Source organism: Pongo pygmaeus, chromosome 14 (assembly GCF_028885625.2).
Source record: "Pongo pygmaeus isolate AG05252 chromosome 14, NHGRI_mPonPyg2-v2.0_pri, whole genome shotgun sequence".
In the NCBI taxonomy this organism is placed as follows: Eukaryota; Metazoa; Chordata; class Mammalia; order Primates; family Hominidae; genus Pongo; species Pongo pygmaeus.
Genome location: NC_072387.2, coordinates 74,959,127 through 74,982,256, shown reverse-complemented (window position 1 = coordinate 74,982,256; position 23,130 = coordinate 74,959,127). Strand labels below are relative to the sequence as shown.

The following is a 23,130-nucleotide window of genomic DNA, read 5'->3' as shown; positions in this document are numbered from 1 at the left end:
CTTCTGCCTACATTCTCCTGCCATATGTAAAACTGTTACTTCAATATTTATACAAACATTTAGAATTGTTTAAAATCCTATTAAACTTCTTAAAGAAGATTCCAATGATATAAATTTTAAAATTTTGTAAACGATCTTCCAAGTCATGTTATTACGTTTAAAAAAAGATAACTTGAAGGCTTATTTAGGCATAGTCACTTTATAATTGAGAATTTAGAATCATAGCTATGTCTACATTTGTAAGGAGCAGTAGAAAGAATTCTTTAATTTAACTAGATTACTCCCATACACACAACTCTATGTACCCAACACAAAGGAAAGTGAAATACAGTTATAATTTAACTTAAATTAGTGAATATAATTGATGTTTAAAAATTTGTGCTCCAAAGTGTGCCGTTTATATATTCCATAAATTACAAACACGTATTGGTTTTGGTTTCTCAATTATTCAGATTTGATTCTTATACTAATCCTGATAAGCAAATATCTGCCTTGCTGAATGTAGGTGCAAATAATAAACATTTGTAACTATTGTAGGGTTTAAAGCTTTTGGGGGGAGGAAAATTAAATTAGCTTATTGATAGACTTTTATAAATTGCAAAATAGTCAATAGCTATTTCATACTCCAATCTCAGAATACTTTCAAGTAAAGGAAGATAGAGTGTAGAAAAAGGGTGAGCAACAGGAAGAGATTTCAGGTGGTCTGATGGGTGACTGGCAAAATGGAAAGGTTTTGGCCATTTGATTGTTGAAGAGTGTGATGAACATAAAGTAAAATAGCAAAATTGAAAGAATAATGAACTTCTGAAAATACTATTTCAAGTTTTTTACTGTGTTTAACCTATTCTTCAAAAGTTTTTATTCTCTTTCTCTTTTTCTTCTCCAGTTAACAAACAATATTTCTATTTATGGAAAATCTAGAATTTTCTTTGACTACTATTTTTCTGTCTCTTGAATATTCATGAAAATGTTTTCATTTTTCAGTTAAAAGTAGCTCAGGTATATAAACTGCAAATTTCACAGTGCCCTTTAACTGTATCTCTTAATTATGTTGTCTTTGGTATGTATGAATATCTATTCGTTGTATTTTGGGGATAGAGATCATGCTGTTCTTTCAGTTACAGCTATGATAATCTATCACATTTGTTTTTCTTAATAAAAAATAAAAATTTTTAGGATTTAGTCTAATTTATCCAAGCATTTCAGATTGCAGAAAGATACTAAAATATGACTCTTTTTATTCTATGACTTTCCATTTTTCTAATACTATCCTACCTGTATCAGAAATCTCATAATTTTATCACTTATATGCATTTGCTATCACATATTGGTTGGATTAGCTATTTCCACTGGAGCCCTGATTCATTGTCTTATGCTTTTGATCTCCTGAAATATAGTTTTGCAAGTATGTGAAAAAAGTAATATGAATATCTTGTTACAACGCCTTCCTATTTTAATATATTTTTCTGAAAGAGTAAGGCATGCCTAAAAGAAATGAAGATACACATTTTGCAGCATAGGAAGTAGCACAAAATGATGACTAACTCGTTAAAATATTTATTGCAAACTTTATGCCTAAAACATTGCTAGGGCTTACACAATATATATTGTGATACTGAATTAGGTCAAAGTCCCACATGTATTAAAGTATTATTATAATTATGTTAAGGAATAGAAATTGAGTCTTATAGACTTGCAATAACTTAAAAAAAATAGCTATTTTCCAGGTAAATATTAATGTCTGTTATAGATTAAATATACATAGGTTGAAGTGGCTACAGTAGCTGATCAAGAATGTTAAACAATTTTATTTTAAAAACATATATATAAACCAGCATGCCTGAATATGTATAGACTGTATTTATTCCATACACTGTTTAAAGCATCACTTGAAAGGGCAGTCTTGCTCTTTTAAATTTCTCAACCAATTAATCGTAGTACATGTTTGAAAAATATGAGTTTTATGGGGGTGAAGTGGTACATAATATTCTTCATGAAGCTTTTAGTTTTATTATTCCTTAAGATTATCAACATTGCTTAATTCACAATGAGACTTTTGAAAGTATCAGTCAAAAAAGGAAACTTTTATTCACATTTAAATTTAATATGATTTCTCTCCTTTTTTTCCTCTAAATCTTTTTCTGTAGCCATTTTTGGTGAGTTTTTAATGTAGACAATTGTACTTAGTTCTGATGAAATGTCATTCTCTGTCTACCTAGAAATAAGATGCTTCTTGACATTGAGTTTTGTCATTGATTAAATTGTCATAGTCTATTTGAAACCTAAATGCTGCCATTGGTCATTGTTCTTTTTCTTCTTTAGAAAGTGACCTTTGTGAATAATTGGATGCCCTAGATGTGTCAAAATGAAAAGAAAGAAGCATTCCCAACTATGAACATCTTATAAACTATTTGTCTCCACTGTCTTAAACAGCTTTACAGAAATGAAATATTTCAAAAATCCACTGCAGAGTCAAAGAGTTTTTAACAATCTTAGTTACGAAATGAATTTAGTGCAGAATAACATCATATATTAAACTTTTTAATTTTACCAACATAACTTTGTTAAAAATATTATACTACACCCCGAAGAAAAATTATAAAACATTGGTGCTTTAAATATATGTAAAATAAGATATTCTAAAAAGTATGGCATTTAAAAATGTGTTTATTATATCTTGTTTTGAACTCATCAGGAAATTTTAAACATTTACTGATGTCAAAGGAGGAATAAATATTGTCTTCAGGTGCTTTGGAAAAGATCTATATCACTTTTGAGTTAGAGTAATGCTTATATTAATGAAGGTAAAGATCATTGCAAATGAGGTATACATACTCATTAAATATATCAATTTTTAACTAACTAAGTTTATTTTACTACCTACATTTAGAAGTATATATCACTTTCCAACCTTAATCTTTGAAACTGTTTTAAATTTTGTGTTCTTAACGAGCTTGATAAAGAATATAAAAAGTATACATAAACAAGGTATACACAGTCAAGCAATAGTATGCGTGACACAAGATATAATGGACCATGAAATCTAAAGAAGATGCAATACAACATGAAGTAGAAGGAGAAGTAATGGAAATATTAGAGTTTATTTCTAAATAACGTATCTCATATAGGTTTAATAGAAGAGAAGAAAAATATAAGAATTCTGTAGTTGGAGTACTAACACACTGAATGATATAGAGGAGAAAATATGTTTTACTGTTGGTAAAAAAAAGTTAATTTTTAAAAAGACCCAAATTTATCAATTTTTTTAGGGCTTTAGTTTGGGGAGTGTGTGTATGCGCACGTGTGTGTGTGTGTGTGTGTCTCTCTCTCTCTGTGTTATTTAACATAGATTACTGTAAACCATCTGAGTTCTTGTACAGGAGCAAAAATGATGAAAAATGGTTTTTAAAAATATAATCCGGTAGTGGTGGATGGTAGAAAGAATCTGGAGGCAGTGAGCTGGAAAGAAAATATTTATAGTTATTTAAGAGTGAGTTAAAGGATTAGAGTGAGGGCCATGGGAAAAGAAATAGAAAGGAAAATTCTAAGAGAGTTTGTGAAGAAAATACTAAGAACAAACAAAGTGAAAGGAGACAGAACTAAAGAATACTGATTTAAAGAAGACTCCAAGATTTCCAGCCCTGGACATGTCAATAAAAGAAACAGAAAATCTGAAGGGAGAAAGAAAGTTAAGGAAGTTGATTTTTTTTTTTTTCAATCTGGCAAGACTGAGATGAAAGTCTACTATCATGCTGTTCTTCAAGGTCTTAGGATTATGCACACGCAAGTGAAATATCAAAATTAGAAGTGGTTTTCAGTATACATGCAGTAGCTGGAGACATAAGGATAGGTAAATTCACTGAGTTTAGCAAAGTGATGGTAAGAAAGATAAGAAAGAAGGATATAGGACTAGGAGATAAGTTACAATCAATAAATCCAACTGAAAAAAAAGGAAAATTTCAGAAGATAGCTAAAGAATTGAAATTGTGAAGGGATGCAGATGCTAGGGCAATATCCCTCATGCAATAATTTAAAAATCTTAATATATCAAAATATTGAGGTACACACATTTTTTCTGCTACTTCATTATGGTCAAGAGATATAAAACAACCACACTGTGTAAGTAACATTGTATCATTGTATACCTAAGTATAATATAACTAAGAAGAAAATTATATTTTAATTATGATGTAATTAAGCAGAAGCCAAATCTATCCATAATCATCCCACAATTGGATCATACACCTCACCCCTTGCCACTAGTGTATGCAACACATTCATTCAGCATTCAGCTGCATGAGTGCTAGATATCAGGTACTGTGCAGAAATAGAAAGGTGAACTAGGAAAGCAAGGGTGTTACTTCTCTGCCTATACTAGTGGTAGAAATGGACAATAAGCAAAGAAGGGATAAATACAATTATTAAAGACCATGATAAGTGTTATAAAGGAATAACTACATTCCACATTTTGCAATAAAAACTGAACTAATAAAGGCCAGTTTATTTTTTATTATTACTATTGTTTTTTGAGATAGAATCTCGCTCTGTTGCCCAGGCTGGAGTGCAGTGGCATGATCTCAGCTCACTGCAACCTCCGCCTCCCGGGTTCAAGCGATTATCCCACCTCAGCCTCCCGAGTAGCTGGGACTACAGGCACATGCCATCATGCCCGGCTAATTTTTGTATTTTTAGTAGAGATGGGGTTTTCTTCATCTTGGCCAGGCTGGTCTCAAACTCCTGACCTCAGGTGATCCACCTGCCTCCGCCTCCCAAACTGCTGGGATTACAGGCGTGAGCCACGTTGCCCATCCTATGTCTGTTTAAATAAGGAGATACAGAATAGCCTTCACAGGAAAGTAACATTTTCAGCTACATAACTGTGATTAGACACTGCATTTTCATATGAGAGAAATGGGGATACATTGGATAGGTCAAATCAAAAGATGATATTATTTTTGAAAAACATGACATTGGCTGCTGTGTAGGAAATTAATTGGACAGGACAAGAATGGAAGCAGGGAAATCAGTCAGAAGCAGTTTGCAGGAGCTCTTAGAGCAGCTTGGCTGAAATGGTGTCAATGGAAATTCACAATATATCCTTAAGGCTGAATGGATATTTGGAATCATGTGAGGGGTGAGGAAAAAGGAAGGAAACTAACTATGATAGTGTTAATTATTTTGTTTATTGGACATAACACAAATCATAGAAGAGTGAGTTTGTAAGCATATATTTTTATGTATGTATCTATTGACATTTAGACACACGCAGATTCGCACACATCTATTATTTAATTTTGTGATTTAGAACCATAAGAAGCTCAGGTTTCAGCTTTTTCTGTTATTAAGTGAACATTCATATTTATTTCAGACTTGTGGCATTTCTTACCATCCTATAAATATGGCCTAACTAACCTAAGCAAAGAAAGTTCTTTTACTCTTTTATGATTATTTTCTGAGCAAGGAACATCTTGAAACAAGTTTTCCCATACGGAATTTATAAAAGAGGTAGTAAAAAAAATTCTTGAGGATCGCCTCTCAATCTATCTTTGTGTTGTTTTAGCTATGTTTTTGAACTCCTATACAAGATTGGAAGACTGGAGGGATAGTGGATGCACGACGCAGATGTAACTCTCTGTGACCTTGAGGGGACTAGAGTCTTTGTCAGTGGCAAACATTCAGGAACACGTTCCTACTTTACGTACATTTTTGCTTAATGGGAGGTCCTAGGAGTGAAAGAGTAGAAATAAATGTGTTAAGGTTACAAATGACTCTTAATTCCCTTAACTTTTCTTAATAGGAAGGAGATGTGATTTACTCTGAATTTACTCTATGTTGCTGTTGTTATTGTCACTGTATCTCCCTTATCTTTGATTACAGTTTTGAGTTTCAAAAGGAAATTTCCAGAAATAAACGTTCAGCTTTCACCACTTACCCCAATATAGGAGACTCAAGGTGAGTGCACAATAACCATTTAGTGAATAAATGACTTAAAAAAATTAACCATTCAGATGCAAAATATCTCATGTATTGCCAAGTGGAAAAACTAGGCTTAAACTATGTAATATATAATATAAAGTTTGAATTATACACAAATAGGAAAAGCATAGTCTCAAAAATATAAGTTCAAAAACATAAGTACAAAAACCATAATAAACCCAATTATAAATAATTTTATATCATCACTCATTTTACTTTTTTTTTTTTTTTTTTTGAGTTTTGCTCTTGTTGCCAGGCTGGAGTGCAATGGCGCGATCTCAGCTCACCTCAACCTGCGCCTCCTGGGTTCAAGCGGTTCTCCTGCCTCAGCCTCCTGAGTAGCTAGGATTACAGGCATGTGCCCGAACGCCCAGCTAATTTTGTTTTTTTTTTTAGCAGAGACAGGGTTTCTCCATGTTGGTTAGGCTAGTCGCGAACTCTCGACCTCAGGTGATCCACCCGCCTGGGCCTCCTAAAGTGCTGGGATTACAAGCATGAGCCACTGTGCCCGACCCACTCATTTTACATTTTATGTGTTCCTCCTCCTTACTTCTAGTGTGTATAGAGAACATTAACTCCAGCTCTTAGTGTTCAACACTAAGACTCCTTCTATTGGGGAAAAAAAAATCTTCACATAAACTCCAGACTGTGAAAGAGTCTGAAGATTTTCAAGGCCTATGTCAGAAACTGATCATTTAGATTAAATGAGAAAAGTCAGCCAAGTAGTAAAATTTTCTGGCGTTATCAGAGAATGCTAGCAAAAGGTCACTCAGTCCAATTCAACTATGATCTATATAATCTAATTATGCTCATTTCTAAAGTAAATGTGTTATTTGCACTGCATTGGTATGCAGATTACAAAGTGTTATTATAGGATTATAAATGGAATATGCTAGTTTGCACTTTGTAGGAAAAGGACCTGTAAATACCATTTAGCTTCACTTTTATGCAGCTAGGATTTAGTGCACACTAAAAGGCTTAGCCAGTACAATATTACAGCCGCAGATAGAGAAGTCAGCTAACTGAGCACCAATGCTAAATAAAGCTGAGTGAGTGCAGTTTGGGCTTATCTCTTCATTTATTACATTTTCTTTTATCCATTAGAAATGTGAAGTTAATAAATTCCATGTTATGTCTGTCTGAAAATTAAAACAACTTTTGTTTTAGCCTTAGAATAAAATTTATTTTATGAGATATTCAAATTGTTAAAGCCTTTCTTTGAATATTTGGTGTATATGCTTTCATACTGTATTTATTCATAAAGATGGGAGTAAAATGCCTTTCCTTATTTTCTTGAAGGAGTAGTGTAAAACACAGTTTGGGGACTTTGGCAGATTTAATAATATTTGTCTCTGCAGTTAGTACTAGTGCGGTTTAACAGCGCATTAGCAATGATGCTTTAAAATGATTTTCAAGTAATTCATTACTTCCCTTTCTCATGCATTAAATTTAATATAGCTTGCAGGTTCTAATTCATCTTCACGCATACTAATAAATTGTGCACTACAAATAAATTCTACATTAGTTTTAAAGCAATTTCACTTCATCTATATATCAAATATGAAGTTGCCGGTTGATTTTCAGCTAGCTGCAAATAAGTCCAGAATCTTACCTATGTAGTTACATGATCAATGACTATAATAAACATCTTTGTGAAGATGACATATTCCTTTTAATATTTTTTAAAGAAAGACTTAAAAAAAAACTTTCTAAGATGGTGAACACTCTTGAGGACACTACTCTAGAATGTGAATGAAACCAATGGAAAGCATCTTAAAATTCACATTCCACACCACAACGATTTTCTCCTTTTATATCCAAGCTTTATAACTAGAACTGCAGAGGAAAGAAAATTGTCTGTCCTCTCCCCTCTTGGATCCTTCTATCAACTGGTTTAGTACTGGCAGTCATTGCAGCTGCTGAGTGACAGTTTCCTGAGCAGTTTTCACAGCAGCTAAAAACAGAAAGGGCACAGACTATGGCACTGATGGTGGGGAGGAGGGCAGAAAGACATCTCACTGCATAAAATAACAATGTAATGTGCCTATATAGAGCTTCGTCATACAGGAAGCACTTTCATATAGATCATCCCACCTTAATATCAGAAACATGCTTTGATGTATGCAGATTTTATAAGAGAGAAAATGTAAAGTGAGATATCTTATTTTTTCCATGTTGCATGACTTTAATGTTGGAACTTAACAGTCAAGTTTAAATTGTCCGATTCAAAATCATAGTGCTTTTCTTACTGCATCACATTTTATCCTGAGCATCTGTTTGTTTATCCCACAAGGAATGACAACATAGCATATTTTTCCACTCTATTCCCAACTGGGTTCTCCAGGAAAAAATATTTTAGTCATAGTTGTTTAAACTGGAATGTTAGGAGAGAGACTCTTAGAGCCTTCAGTGTGGCCTGTGGACTAGCAGCATTATCATCCCTGAGAGCTTTTTACAAATGCAGAACATCAGACCTCACTTCAGACCTACAATATCCAAATCTCCCTTTTCAGTAAGGTCCTACTTAATTCATACATAGCTTGAAATTTTAGAAACACTATTTTGGGGGAAACAAAAAACAGCTTATAGAAAAAAAGACCTTTCGAGTACCATAGGAAAAAATATTCCCAGTCACATCCAAGTGAAAAGAAAGCATATATGTATTCTTTCCTTTACCAACCATTTGATACATTTTATAACATTTATGATACTTCTTCCACCCACTCATTTTTAGCAGCATTTTTGCTGTCGGCATGAGCAGAGTACGTGAGTGGTGGGGAGCGGTGGAGGAGACTCTATATCTAATGAAGTTTCTGAATCATGAGAAATCGATTAGGGAAAGAAAACTTGAGTAATAGAAATTCTGCTGATGAAATTTATACAGTGAAAGGCAGACTGCTTCAGTAGTTTTAAGATTCTAATTTAAGCAATACATAATGAAACTAAGCATGTTCTTCAATGTGTTCCATGACTAACATATAAAGTGATCGATTCTCAGTGTGGTAGTGTGAACATTTCTTAATATATTAAACTAAATGAAAGTTATTTCAAAATTGATGTGTAATCAGTTTAAGGTAGCACTTTAGTTGAGCTCATAACACAGAGACATGTAACATTTTTCATTATTGCTGAATATAAGTACCAGGAACATAATTGTCATAGCCCCTACCACTAGTCTCTAATTTATCTCCACACAGGTCCAATCATTTGTAAACTTTAAAAAATTTTAAAGGAAGAGGCTTCTTACAAAGTCATTGTTCAGAATGTATGACTAGACTGTGGACTTACAACCACATTGTGTGTGTTGAAGTAACTGACTAGAGGGACAACTTTCTTAACAGAATCAATATCGAGGAATGCAGAATATTTTAGATGACTCTATAGGAGAGCATGTCATTTTCTAAAGGTCCTATTTATTGTGAATTTAAATTCACTGATCATTGTGACTAGAGCTATTTTATTTATTCTTAAAATATAAAGACAAGTTGTATAATGAAAATGAAGCTGAGATTTTTCTTTGCTTTGTATTTGCAGTGTGGGCCACAACAGTGACTCTGTCTCTGAATAATGATCTCCATGACGTCAGTATATATTCACCACACCCACACCATAGTAGGGGGAATTTGTGGGCCTGGTGCTTCTTTTAACTTGGCTCCCATTTGATGAAAAAACTTAGACCAATACGAAGTTGGAATTTTTAGAGAAATTTTTAATTATAACTTTCTGAGCTTTAAAAGTTTTTTTAAATCATATTATACAATAAAACTGAAAAATTATGAAGGATTAATAACCAGGAAAAACTGGCACGTATAAAACTTTCACATATACATTATCCGTTGTTTATAGAATTGTAATATTATCAATGATATTATCAACTAAAAAATGAGGGCAGATAATGATAGATGTACTTCAGATTTTTCAATCTGTGGAGTGACAAACTGCAAATTCAGGGATAAAACTAATTTGTAATAAATGAAGTAATGGAAGAGTATTGTGTAGCTAATAATTGCATATATTTTCCCATCCATTATTTATTTATAAAAGAAAATAACATTAGAAATTTAGGTAGAGGGACTAATTATGTTGGACAGGTGCCTAATCAATCTTGTATTATATAGAATTTCTAAAATACGAAGCAAAAATGTACTTTGTATTCATTCACTTTGGAAAAAGTTTGTAATATTTAATAACTGCTCACAAGAGTAGATATATATTTATCTCTCATGTTCACTGAATGAAACAGGTGAAATTTATTTAATAGATTAATCTTTTTAAAGTAGTTTGAAGTTAAGATGCTTTAGATAGTTGTAAAATCATACCGTACATTCATAAAGCCACAGTCTAACTTTGTCTTGTTCATTACTGTTTAATATGTCCCTGGCATGTAATGGCTAATCAATAAATATATATTGGGTGAATAAATAAATGAATAGAGCTTGAGATTCCAAAATAAAGATAACTCAAATTCAAAAGCTAAAAAACAGTTTTACACTTTAGCATGATACCTCAGCAGTTTCAAATGTAAGCAAACTGTAGTCACTACACAATTACTTTTTCACAATGCACGTGCTAACCATAACAGTTTTCTTCATTTAATTTTAATTTTAGTTGGACAAGGTGCATATTAATTATCTGAAATAAAATGGACCATAAATATATTTTCATATCTTACAAAAACAGGCAATTATATATTTACATCTTTGGATTCTTTAGGTTAATTTCCTTGTCAAATAAATGAATTCAAGGTGTCTGTGCTTTAGACCAAACTCTTTAAAATATGGACGTTGTCTTTTATGTTCAAGAGCCACACTGTTAAAATTAATCTGTGGGAAATATATTAAATATCAGAACAGTAGTGTGATGTGTTATTTTGAGCTTACATAAATATAAGCTAAAAGTCATAATGTGGTTGTTACTGAATTTCATGATTCTAAAAGGATCTTCGTGATTGAAGATTTGATATTTAATTTTGCCCAGAAGCTAAGAAATAATAATGAAAGTGGTAGCCTGGACTACTGGATTTAGAAGTTTAAATTTTAAAATATTTTTCAAGGCAAAAAACTAAATACTAATTTGAAGTTAACTTGGGGTTATTGCAGACACAATATTTTAAGTATCACAAACCTTTCAATAAAACTTATACAGGTAGAAACATATTACACACCAGAAAACTCATATAATTTTCATGTCTTTTAAACAGAACAAATGACTTACATTTGTGGTAAAAAGAGTAGTTTTAAGCTTCAGAAATAAAATGTTAGGAGAAAAACATTTTCAAGCATCCTTCAAATATGGAAATATTCTAGTCATCTCTTGTCTGTTAAAGACAAAATTACTTTGAGAGGTTGTCTCAAGATTGAATTATCCAGTTTGCAGTTTAGAAGGTTTGCAGTGCTTATTCCAGCATCTCTTTCTTCAAATTCCACCTGGGCAAAGGGTCAAGTTCAATAGGCGCAAAGAAGTACTCGGGACAATCAGATCAAGTCTGATCGACTTGCTGGTGGATGTCACTGACAACAGTGTCTTGAACGACCTTTATAATGCTAATAGAAAGCTTTTCTAATTAAATAAAAGTGTTAAAGTGATACTTTCTGGCCACACTGAAATTGTTCTTTGAGTGTCTAACATATTGAAGACTTCTTGCTCTCAGCTTCACTTGATTGGAAAATAATGTATGTGGCTCATTGACATTGATAGTCTATCTGGAGGCAGCTAGAATTCTAAAAAAAAATACTAACGTACTGTATTAAGTTCTACCTGAGGACTAGTGACTACTCTATTATTTGTGTTACTTAAATTGCTTACATGATTTACTTAAATGATATATACTTCAGCATGCTCATTCACGTAATGGGTGTATTAACAATTGTTCTCACTCACATATACCTGGCTAGCTCAAATGAAATTCATTTGTGAATGTAGGATGCATATGCTCTAAAAAAACTGACCACAGGTCATAGATAGTGAAAAAGAAGAGTAATAGATCCACAGCAGTGGTGAAAGTTATTAAGATGGACATAACAAATTCTATAGCAGGGAAAGCAAAACGGAAAAATACAAAAGACCCTGACAATAACTTAACTTTTTGCATTCTCCAGCATTTTCTAGAATTACATTGTATCTATAGCTATATAATTTTTTGCCATCAAATTAAGTTTTCTTGATTTCTCCTCTCTTTTTCTCAAGTGTTTCATAAATGGTATATACTATTGATCTTTAAACTGTTCAAGTGAACACCTGATTTAACAAAGTGTGAATATCATTCCTCTACCAGTGTAACATGAGGACATTTGGGTGACCTCATCATGTCATCACTATTATTACCCTCTTTTTATTTTAGTTGTCTTTTTCCTAACACTCTATTAGTTAATAAAATTATTTGAATTGTTCTTCTAAAAAAATACCCATTCTATTTCCTCACATTTTTACTAGTCTCTGTTAACCACTTATTCTTTTATCCCTATCTCCATTCTGTTTTAAATTCTCTATTTCCTTTGTGAAATACACTAGAATCATGGAAATGAGAAGCAGAAGCCATTTATTCAGAGCTTGCTATTGCAAGTGAGTTGGGTACCACCATTTGTATTAGGCAGAGACTCAAAGGCAGGCTGGAAAGCTTTATAATGGGGAAAAAAAAAGAGAGAGAGAGAGAGAGAGCAAAACGTTAGATGTGCTCTGTTTGGAAGTTTTTGGCATGAGAAAGATGGACATCTTATATGATAGTTTTGGGAAGCATGTTTTGCTTTCTCTGTTATGGACTGAATTAGAAGTCCGAACAAAATACAGAAAAAGATGGTAACTGGTGATTAATTTACCATTCTGGGCAAACTGCTGCAGAAGTTGGGACTGTTTCCTGGACTAGTTGTGCAAAGTTTGTGTGTCAGAGTCCTGTTGTCATATACGGTCTGACCATTGTCCATTTGTATGATCAGTCTTCCACCTTTGAAGCTAAGGATATTGTAATTATTTTCCCAAAATCTTTGAGTGGTAATCTCTCTCATTTATTTCATTTAAGTATATATTTTATGTGTCCTCAGTCTCGAGTAACAATTTTTCTGAGTCTAGAATTCCATTTTGTTGGATTTCTTCTTCACAGTAATTTAAAGATACCAGTCTTGTAAAGGCAGACTTCATTCATATAAGCAAAAAATAGATGTTTTAACAAACGTTATTTCTGATTTCCAGAATATGCTGCCCGCCTCTTTATTAGACTACTTCTCCGTTTAAATTTCAGCTAATTTCTTTCCTAGTCAGAAATTTGCTGACCATCCTGTCAAAAGTAGGTCTCTTACTTGATTACTTCAATTTCTGTTTATGTTTTATTTCTTGTATAATAGCTATTACAGCTTGAAACAATTTTTATTTACCTATTGTATTTTTCTCTAGAATGTAGATTTGATTATATGAAGTGTTATGTGCAATTGTTACTTTTTTTTGTAATTACTATCATCTTGTGTGTTTTCAGTCCTTGGAATCATGTGGTCTGTGTATATTTTCAGATCAAATGTCAGCAAATTAATTACTTGTCAATTAAGAGAATGTATATGTATGCATTATTATTCCTGCTTTTTTTCCAGCAAATATTTAAGAATTTGGTTTGAATTTGTCTATAACTACAGAATAGAAAATATGATAAAATTGTGATTCACTCTTAGAAAGAAAGAACAGCGCTTTACGATATGTAAAACATAGGAAACATTATTTTATGACGAAATGTTGCTTGAGAAAATTTTGTGAGAGAGCATGCATAATAGGATTAATATGCCTAAGTATTTTATAGACACAAACCGATTATAAAGAGACACAGTGTGGCAGTGAAGATAAGATACAGTCATTTAAAAAAAAAAACAAAACTCTCCTTTTCCCAAGTAGGATTTAAGGTAAGAAAAATGACATGAGGCATAAGTCACCTTAAGAGAGGGTTGTAATAGATCACCACGTGTCAGTTTCAGCACAAACAGGAACTTAAGAAAATAAGAATGTTTTATTCTTTGAGAACACCATCACAAAAATAGTCCAAGCCAATTTTACATTTGAGGGATGACTCTTAACGAACATGATTAGTTCTGGATACCTCATTTTAAGATGAGCATCCATAACCAAATTGAATCCAGGGGTTGTAACAGCAGAGCATAAAGATGTCATGAGAAATGAGACGAAAAACTAGAAAATGTTAGCCTGGAAGAGAAAACACTAAGGTATATCAAATTGTGAACTGCATATATATAAAAGTTTATTGAAATGGAAACTTATCTTAGTCTGCCTAAGTGCAGAATTCTTAACTAGAATCAGCAAGGGAATGTGTTTAAGGAAACAGCTATGAAACATATGTCACTAAAAAATAAAATGATGGTGATAATTTGGTGGAATAATAAATAGCTCTTGATAATTGGGTGTTGAAATACATGAAAGTTGACCACTTTCCAGAAATATTATAGCTAAAAACATGTTTTAAATTAGTATTTTAACTATATGAGTTAAGATGTCTTCAAAATGTCCATGATAATCATAGGCACCTTATTCACTAGTCATTATAAAACATATGTGAAAGTGTCTTAAATCTAATTTGCAATTTTATTATATTTGGAAGAGCAAACAAATTACATAATAAATCAAATCTTTATGCAAAAGTTCTACTCAAATCTCCAATCTCTAGATGTATAGGAATTTTTCCTTGTATCCAAGTAGTTATTATTTATAATTTTTCTAGAAAACAAGTCATCAAAACAAGATATTATTTATTAATACCACTGATTTAACTGATCACTACCTCAAATTTTCTTTTATGACCAACAATATCCATCCCAGTAAACCGAGCAGCATCTTTTTCAGTTATTTTCCTTTTGGTTTTAGGATGTTCTATACATCTAACAAAACCATGAAATATATGCAAAGAAAAATTGCAATCTTGCAATAACTACATGATTTCGTGAAGCCAATAAAGGTAAGCAGAATTACTAGAGTTTATCACTAAAAGCCTTTTACAATTGAGAGTATCATAAACTGGTTAAAAATTAAAGAAACATATTGTCAAAGATGTTGATACATTATGTGCTTCAAAAGAGAATGATTTGGATATCAAAGAATTGAAAAAGGTTCTTGGGAAAATTAATGAAGCCCTACAATATTTTGGCAAAAATGACCTTTTTTTCTGATTGTTCTTTTAAAAAATCACAATGTTATGTGCAATTATCAAGTTTTAGCAAAAAATACAAATGCATACAAAAACACAAACTTAAGTTAGTATAATGCACGCTTAAAGTTTTCAGAGAATTAATGCATATTTAAAATAACGATTTAATTCTATTGAAAATAAGGTCAATGTTATATTAAAATGTAAATACGGTCAACGTTATATAAAATGTAAATATGTAAACACTGTAATATGTAAATATGTACATGTAATATGTAAATATAATATGTTAGATGCATTTTCAAGATAAAATCATAATCACATCTTTTTAAAATTATTCTACTATAAAATTGAGGTGAATGTTTTAAGTGAACTTTAAAATAGGTTTTTTTTTAAAGTTCTTTTTAAATAAGAACAAACTATGTTTTACATAGTGGTGATTTCCCATAGGTTCTTCAGGAAGTCTCATAAAATGTCATTTTTGTGTTACTGATAATGAGTGTGATTTTAATTTGCAAATGTGTAAAATGATTGGTAAACACTAAACAGCTATACCACTTGATTGTATTAATATTTTCATTCTCAACACATCAAAATTACAACTAATTTTATAGTCTTAGTCGCATTGAACCTATCTTTTTTAGAAGCTGCAAAAATAACCAAAATATGTTATCCACATTACACATTACCCAGCAAATACTGAATTTTCCATGAAAAATATTAACTTTTTAAAAATCTGAAACAACTCACTTTTTACAATATTTTTGAGTTTGTATTAAACAGATAAGAAAAATATGAAAAATAAGTTGACTTAATAGCTTGTGAGTAAACCTTAAATTATTTAAGAACCTGTTAAATATTATAAGTTACAGAAGGAAAGTGTAATTAACAATGAATCTCTGTGCTTGGCAAGATTACATTCTCCTTGTATTAGGATTTGTGCACGTGTGATACAGCAGGTTGTTAAATTGCTCAGCTATCATAGATAGCAACTGCCATTTGTTCAGATGAGGTAGCTTGCTAGAAACTACATGAATCTGCATGAAAAAGAGCCTACTAATATTTCTTTTCCAAACTTCTGCTATCTTGAAGATGCAATCCTTATTAATAGGTATTTATTTCAAAATATAGAGGTCTTCATAAAATTTACTACGTATTTCTCAAAGTACACTATAAATTCTTGATTACGTTTTACATCTTATTTTGTTTTGCTCCATATTCTTCATATAGTTGGAAAAGTGTTTCTACTTGTAAAATTAATGAAAGATTTATGAGATTATTGAGATAATTCCAAATGGGAGGGGATAGCTCTTTTGCCCCAGTGTGATTTTACATTGTTAGTTAAGAATTTAGTGGGGCAGAAATTCTTCAGAGTTAAATTTTTTATTTTATTAACTGGATTCGTATATGCATATTAATATATATTTTTTCATTTGAAAGCCAATGTGGGTTAGGTTTGTTATTCTAAATATTTTGACCATTTTAAGGACATTCTCTAGTGTAAATGATGGAAGTGTATTAATCACTAACATACTTGAGTTTACTGTGTACTTTCCTAAGTGTTATGCATATGTTTTGCCATTACATCCACAAAAATTCTTATGAGAAAAATTTTATGTTTTTATTTTACAGATAATTGAAAAAAAAACATAAATAACTAGCCTAAGAATTTCCACATAGTAAAGGATAGTTCTAAGATTCTAACAAGAATTTCCACATAGTAAGAAATAGTTCCAAGATTCTACTTGACAGTAGCAGTCTGACTCCTGAGCTTACAAATTTATACAACAAGCTCTTTTTTTCTCCGCTATTATACCTTGTATAAAATATCACATAAGTACGTGCAAAAAATGTATTTCATGACAAAATCTGAAGAAATAATTATTTGGACAAAAATTACTATGATAAAAATATACTATGATAAAAATAATATCTATACACACATATAATCTTTTATTTAATCAGTTATAAATAGAAAATTGAGTAGCATTAGTTCTTTTAATGTTTAAATAATTGTGCTAACCATCACCACTATCAATTTCCAAAAGTTTCATCACTGCAATTAGAAACTCTGTTGCAATCAAGCAATAACTCACAGTTAACCACTACTCTCAGCCCTTGATTACCTCTAATCTACTTTCTGTACCTATGAATTTGCCTATTCTAGATATTTTATGCAAGTAGAATCATATAATATTTATTCCTTTGTGTCTGTCTTATTTCACTAAGCATAATATTTTTAGAGTTCACTCATGTTGTAGCATGTTTCATAGCTTCATTCCTTTTTATGACTGAATGATATTCCACTGTATGTATATACTACATTTTTTAACCCATTCCTTTTTTGATAGACACTTTGATTATTTTTACTTTTGGTATTGTGAATAATGCTGCAACAAATACTGGCCTAGAGGAATCTCAATGAGTTCCTGTTTTCAATTCTTGGGGTGTATACCCAGGAATAGAATTTCTGGGATACATGGCAATTTTATGTTTTGCTTTTTGAATAACACCAAACTGTTTTCCACATCTGTAACATACAATATTTTACATTCCCATCAGCAATATATGTATCCCAATTTCCACATCCTAGCCAACACTTCTTATTTTCCTTTTGTTTTTATAACCTTACTAGTAAGTATGAAGCGGTATTTCATTGTGGTTTCGATTTGCACTTTCCTAATGATTAGCGATGTTGAGCATCTTTACATGTGCTTATTGTTTATTCTTTGGTGAAGTTTGTATTCAAGTATTTTCCTATTTTTGAAATGAGTTGTTTCTTTTTTGTTGTTGGGTTATAGAAGCACTTTATATTCTGGATATAAAACATTTATTAGATATATAATCTGCAAATATTTTCTACCATTGTGTAGTTGTCTTTTCACTTCTTTGATGCATATGAGTTTTTGTTTTGATGAAGTAAAATTAGTATATTTTTTCTTTTGTTGCTGTGATTTTTTTCTTTTGTAGCATCTTTTGATGCTACTTTTGGTTATATATCTAAGTATCCATTGCCAAACCCAAGTTGATGAACATTTAATCCTGTGTTGTCGTCTTAGAGTTTTACAATTTTAGGTCTTATATATAGGTTGATCATCCATTTTGAGTCATTTTTTACATGATATAAGGTAAGAGTCCAGCTTAATTATTTTGCATGTGATAGTCCAGCTGTTCTAGCATCATTTGTTGAAGAAACTTTTATTCTCTATTGAATGGTTTGCCAAAATCCACTGGTCATAAATATATGAGTTTGTTTTTAGACTCTCAATTATATTCTGATAGTATATATGTCTATTCTTATGCCAGTGCAACAGTTTTAATTACTCTAGCTTTGCGTAGTAAGTTTTGAAATTGGGAAATGTGTCTTCCCATTTTGTTCTTATTTTTAAAAAAATATTTTTGCTATTTGAATCTCTTTTTTAAAAATATATTAAGACTCTATCCTGATATAGACATACTATAGAGACCTTGTCTCTAACTGGCCTTGAAGAACTGAGTAGTCATGTTAACAGGTCTACATGGCTAGCAGCTGAGTGTGGCCTCTAAGAGGTGAAGGCAATCCCCAGCTGACAATCAGGAAGTTGATGGGGCTCTGAGTTCTACAACTGCAAGGGAATGAATTTTTCCAGCAACCTGAAGAATCTTGGAAGTAAATTATTCCCCAGTTAAGACTCCAGATGAGCATGTGGTCTTCTGAGATTCTGAAGAGAGGACTCAGCTAAGCCATACTCAGACTCATAATTTACAGAAACTTTGAGGTTTTTTTGTTTGTTTGTTTTGAGACGGAGTCTCACTCTGTCACCCAGGCTAGAGTGCAGTGGTGCGACCTTGGCTCACTACAAGCTCTGCCTTCGGGTTTACACCATTCTCCTGCCTCAGCCTCCTGAGCAGCTGGGACTACAGGTGCCCACCACCACGCCCAGCTAATTTTGTTTTTGTATTTTTAGTAGTAATGGGGTTTCATCGTGTTAGCCAGGATGATCTTGATCTCCTGACCTTGTGATCTGCCCGCTCAGCCTCCCAAAGTGCTGGGGTTACAGGTGTGGGCCACTGTGCCTGGCTTGCTATTTGACTCTTTTAAAATTCCAAATAAGTTTGAGAATTGACTTGTCCATTAAAAAAAAAAAAAAAACCTTGGAATTTTAATATGGATTGTATTGAATCTGTATATTGCTTTGGGTAGGACAATATCAAGTGTTCCTATCCATTAACAAAGATGTCTTTACATTTATTTGCAAACCTTTCACTCTCTTGATTAAATGCACTCATATATACATATATATGTACATACATAAATGTGAGAAACAATCTGGTTATTTCACAAAAGAAAATTGTGAAATTAACTGTAAGTTATTTCATAATGGCATACTTTCAGGACAGCCTTAATATCAAGTTTTTGTAAAAGAATTAAAGTTTTGGGCTAGGTGCAGTGGCTCATGCCTATAATCCCAGCACTTTGGGAGTCTGAGGCAGGAGGAATGCTTGAACCCAGGAGTTCAAGATCAGTCTGGGCAACATAGGGATGCACCATCTCTACAAAAAAATTAATACATTAATTGGTCATGCTGGTACATGTCTGTAGTCCCAGCTGCTTGGGAGGCTGAGGTGGGAGGACAGCTTGAGCCCAGGAGGTCAAGACTATGGTGAGCCATGATCACATCACTGCACTCCAGCCTGGGCAACAGAGCAACACCCAGTCTCAAAATAAATAAATAAATAAATAAATAATAAAAATAAAGAAAGAATTAAAGTTTTAGAAAAATTCATACAATTCATACAATGTAATGTAGAGGGAAAAAAGGATACCACCCAATTAAGAGAATTTGAAAGTTTTAGAAAAATTCATACAATTCATACAATGTAATGTAGAGGGAAAAAAGGATACCACCCAATTAAGAGAATTTGAATGAATATATTTACATTGCTCTATCCTGAAAACCCACTAAGTGACTGTAAAGATTATTAATTAATTTATTTATTTTAGAATAAACACACAGGAAGAAGTACAATGGTAACTGATCCATCATCAACAAACTATTGATGCTGGAAATTAATTGAACTTGTCATAACACTTTTTAGAAAACCTACCCAAATCAAACCTGGCCAGTGGTAAATAAAGCTGATAAATGACCATGTTTGCATGTCAAAATTTTTCCAAAATGCTCAGAATGTAGCAATATAAGATGTCACTGGAAATGGAGAAGAAGAAAAGAATTGAGCCTAAAATAAAGGGAATTAATTAGTAGTTTGTAGTGAATATGTTGCGTGACCTCGTGTTCTATAATTGTTTGGAAAAGCACATAATTGCTATCTTTGAAAAATAATACTGAGAATGATTCTCTGAAGAGGATAAAAAGAGTCTTATTTTGCCTCTCTTAATTTTTTCTAAGTTCTTTTTTTATTACCTTCGTTCTGTCAAACATATTTTTTTTCTTTTTTTAAATTGTTCGTGAACAGTTTTTCTTTAGATGCCTTGTCATCTGTTGCTATATAAAAGATGACGACTAACTGACGGACCAGTTGATTGGCTATGCTGAGTACAGTTCACCATTACTAAGCAATTCTCAAAGCCAGAGTGGCAAAAGTATAAAACAAACACTTAAGAGAAATAAAGCAAGGTATTTCATTCATGAAACAAACAGAATAATGATTATATAGATATATACACACATGCATGCATATACATACGTATATACATATGTATCAGAACAAATGAACATTGTTTCACAATTAGAAATGTAAAGCTTAATAGTATGTTTGAAAGATAAAGCTGAGAAAATTTCACAGAAAGAAGAGAAAACAAACAACAAAAAGACAAACATGAAGGGAAGAATAGAGATGTGTAAGACAATAAAAGACACATCCTATTAATTCAAACATCTAAGTAACAGGAATGTATGAAACAAATCGCATAAAAAGTTAAAAAGATTAAAGTATTAAATAAAAATTTTGAAAATTTTTATATAAATTAAGGACACGCTTTTTCATATTTCAAGAATCCATTATGTGCCCATAGAAAGGGAAAAATTAGAGCAACACCAAGGCACATCATTATAATATTCCAGAATATTGGAAAATAAAAAGATCCTACAATATTACACATCAGAAAAAATGCCTACATGCTGAGATTCAGTCATTAGTATGCTTCAGGCTTTTTGTGATAAACACTAGAAGCTAAAATAAAATGGAAATGCCTTAAAAATTCTGAAGAAAACAGAAATTCATCATAAATCCATAATCAGTCAAAATGTCACTCAACTGTCAATATAATATAGACATTTTTATACATGTGTGAGGATTCAAAAAATTAAAGCATATTACTTAGCTCTCAATAGTGTGTGTATAGTAATTATGAAAGAAATATAAATCTTGATCTAACTCAAGTTATGATAAACCATAATTAGAGAATGGGGTTGTGGGCGGAAAGTGCTGAGTGTGTATTGTAGTTACAGAAAAACACAAACAAATTAAATACTTATTCTTCATTGAGGAAAGATACATAGGAAGTTACACAGAAATAGTAGCTTATTTAAAGATTTAAATCATTTCTAAAATAATTTCTAAAATATGTGAAAGTGGCTATTTCTGTTGCATAGTAAATAAAAGATGAGCTAGAGAAAGATTTTTTAAAACAAATTCTATATAATTGGTTGTTTTTTATATGCTCATATTTACTCACATACTCTTGGGATATAAAATGGAAGTAAATACATTAATATATTAAGACTTGGAGGAATTATGTGTAATGTCAATTGTATGCTTTATGTTTTTTTTCATTTTTAGAAAATGTCTTATAGTGGAACCAAAGAGAGCTGTTTCTAGAGAGGATTCTGTAAAGCCTGGTGCCCATCTAACAGTGAAGAAAATTTTTGTTGGTGGTATTAAAAAAGATACAGAAGAATACAATTTGAAAGACTACTTTGAAAAGTATGGCAAGATTGAAACCATAGAAGTTATAGAAGACAGGCAGAGCGGAAAAAAGAGAGGATTTGCTTTTGTAACTTTTGATGATCATGATATAATTGATAAAATTGTTCTTCAGAAATACCACACTATTAATGGGCATAATTGTGAAGTGAAAAAGGCCCTTTCTAAACAAGAGATGCAGTCTGCTGGATCACAGAGAGGTCGTGGAGGTGGATCTGGCAATTTTATGGGTCACAGAGGAAACTTTGGAGGTGGTGGAGGTAATTTTGGCCTTGGTGGAAACTTTGGTGGAAGAGGAGGCTATGGTGGTGGAGGTAGTGGCAGCAGAGGAAGTTATGGAGGAGGCGATGGTGGATATAATGGATTTGGAGGTGATGGTGGCAACTATGGCGGTGGTCCTGGTTATAGTAGTAGAGGGGGCTATGGTGGTGGTGGAACAGGATATGGAAACCAAGGTGGTGGATATGGTGGAGGTGGTGGAGGATATGATGGTTACAATGAAGGACGAAATTTTGGCGGTGGTAACTATGGTGGTGGTGGGAACTATAATGATTTTGGAAATTATAGTGGACAACAGCAGTCAAATTATGGACCCATGAAAGAGGGCAGTTTTGGTGGAAGAAGCTCGGACAGTCTCTATGGTGGTGGTTATGGATCTGGTGGTGGAAGTGGTGGATATGGTAGCAGAAGGTTCTAAAAACAGCAGAAAAGGGCTACAGTTCTTAGCAGGCGAGAAAGCAAGGAGTTGTCAGGAAAGCTGAAGGTTACTTTGAGAGAGTTGTCCCAAATGCATTAGAGGAACTGTAAAAATCTGCCACAGAAGGAACAATGATCCATAGTCAGAAAATTTACTGCAGCTCAAACAGGAAACCCTTCTTGTTCAGGACTGTCACAGCCACAGTTTGCAAAAAGTGCAGCTATTGAGTAATGCAATGTAGTGTCAATTAGATGTACATTCCTGAGGTCTTTTATCTGTTGTAGCTTTGTCTTTTTATTGTTCTTTTCATTACATCAGGTATATTGCCCTGTAAATTGTGGTAGTGGTACCAGGAATAAAAAATTAAGGAATTTTTAACTTTTCAAAAAAAAAAAAA

General features: G+C 32.2%; 1 protein-coding gene across 1 annotated transcript; it reads left to right on the top strand.

Annotated features, from left to right (window-relative positions):
- The first annotated feature begins 3,036 nt into the window (after window positions 1-3,036).
- LOC129011341 (heterogeneous nuclear ribonucleoprotein A3-like) lies at window positions 3,037-22,759 on the top strand. The gene is made up of 3 exons (XM_063650669.1): window positions 3,037-3,081; window positions 5,798-5,952; window positions 21,893-22,759. The coding sequence occupies exons 1-3, from the start codon at window positions 3,037-3,039 to the stop codon at window positions 22,731-22,733; spliced, it is 1,041 nt and encodes a 346-aa protein (XP_063506739.1). The 3' UTR covers window positions 22,734-22,759.
- Window positions 22,760-23,130: the final 371 nt, after the last annotated feature.

What these genes read in the sequence shown, in the direction of transcription:
- LOC129011341 (XM_063650669.1), top strand. Translation starts at nt 3,037, where the DNA reads ATGAAATCTAAAGAAGATGCAATACAACATGAAGTAGAAGGAGAA. An exon ending in AACATGAAGTAGAAGGAGAA is followed by an intron (nt 3,082 to 5,797) that starts GTAATGGAAATA and finishes TTTTCTTAATAG; the next exon opens with GAAGGAGATGTGATTTACTC. An exon ending in CCCAATATAGGAGACTCAAG is followed by an intron (nt 5,953 to 21,892) that starts GTGAGTGCACAA and finishes TTTCATTTTTAG; the next exon opens with AAAATGTCTTATAGTGGAAC.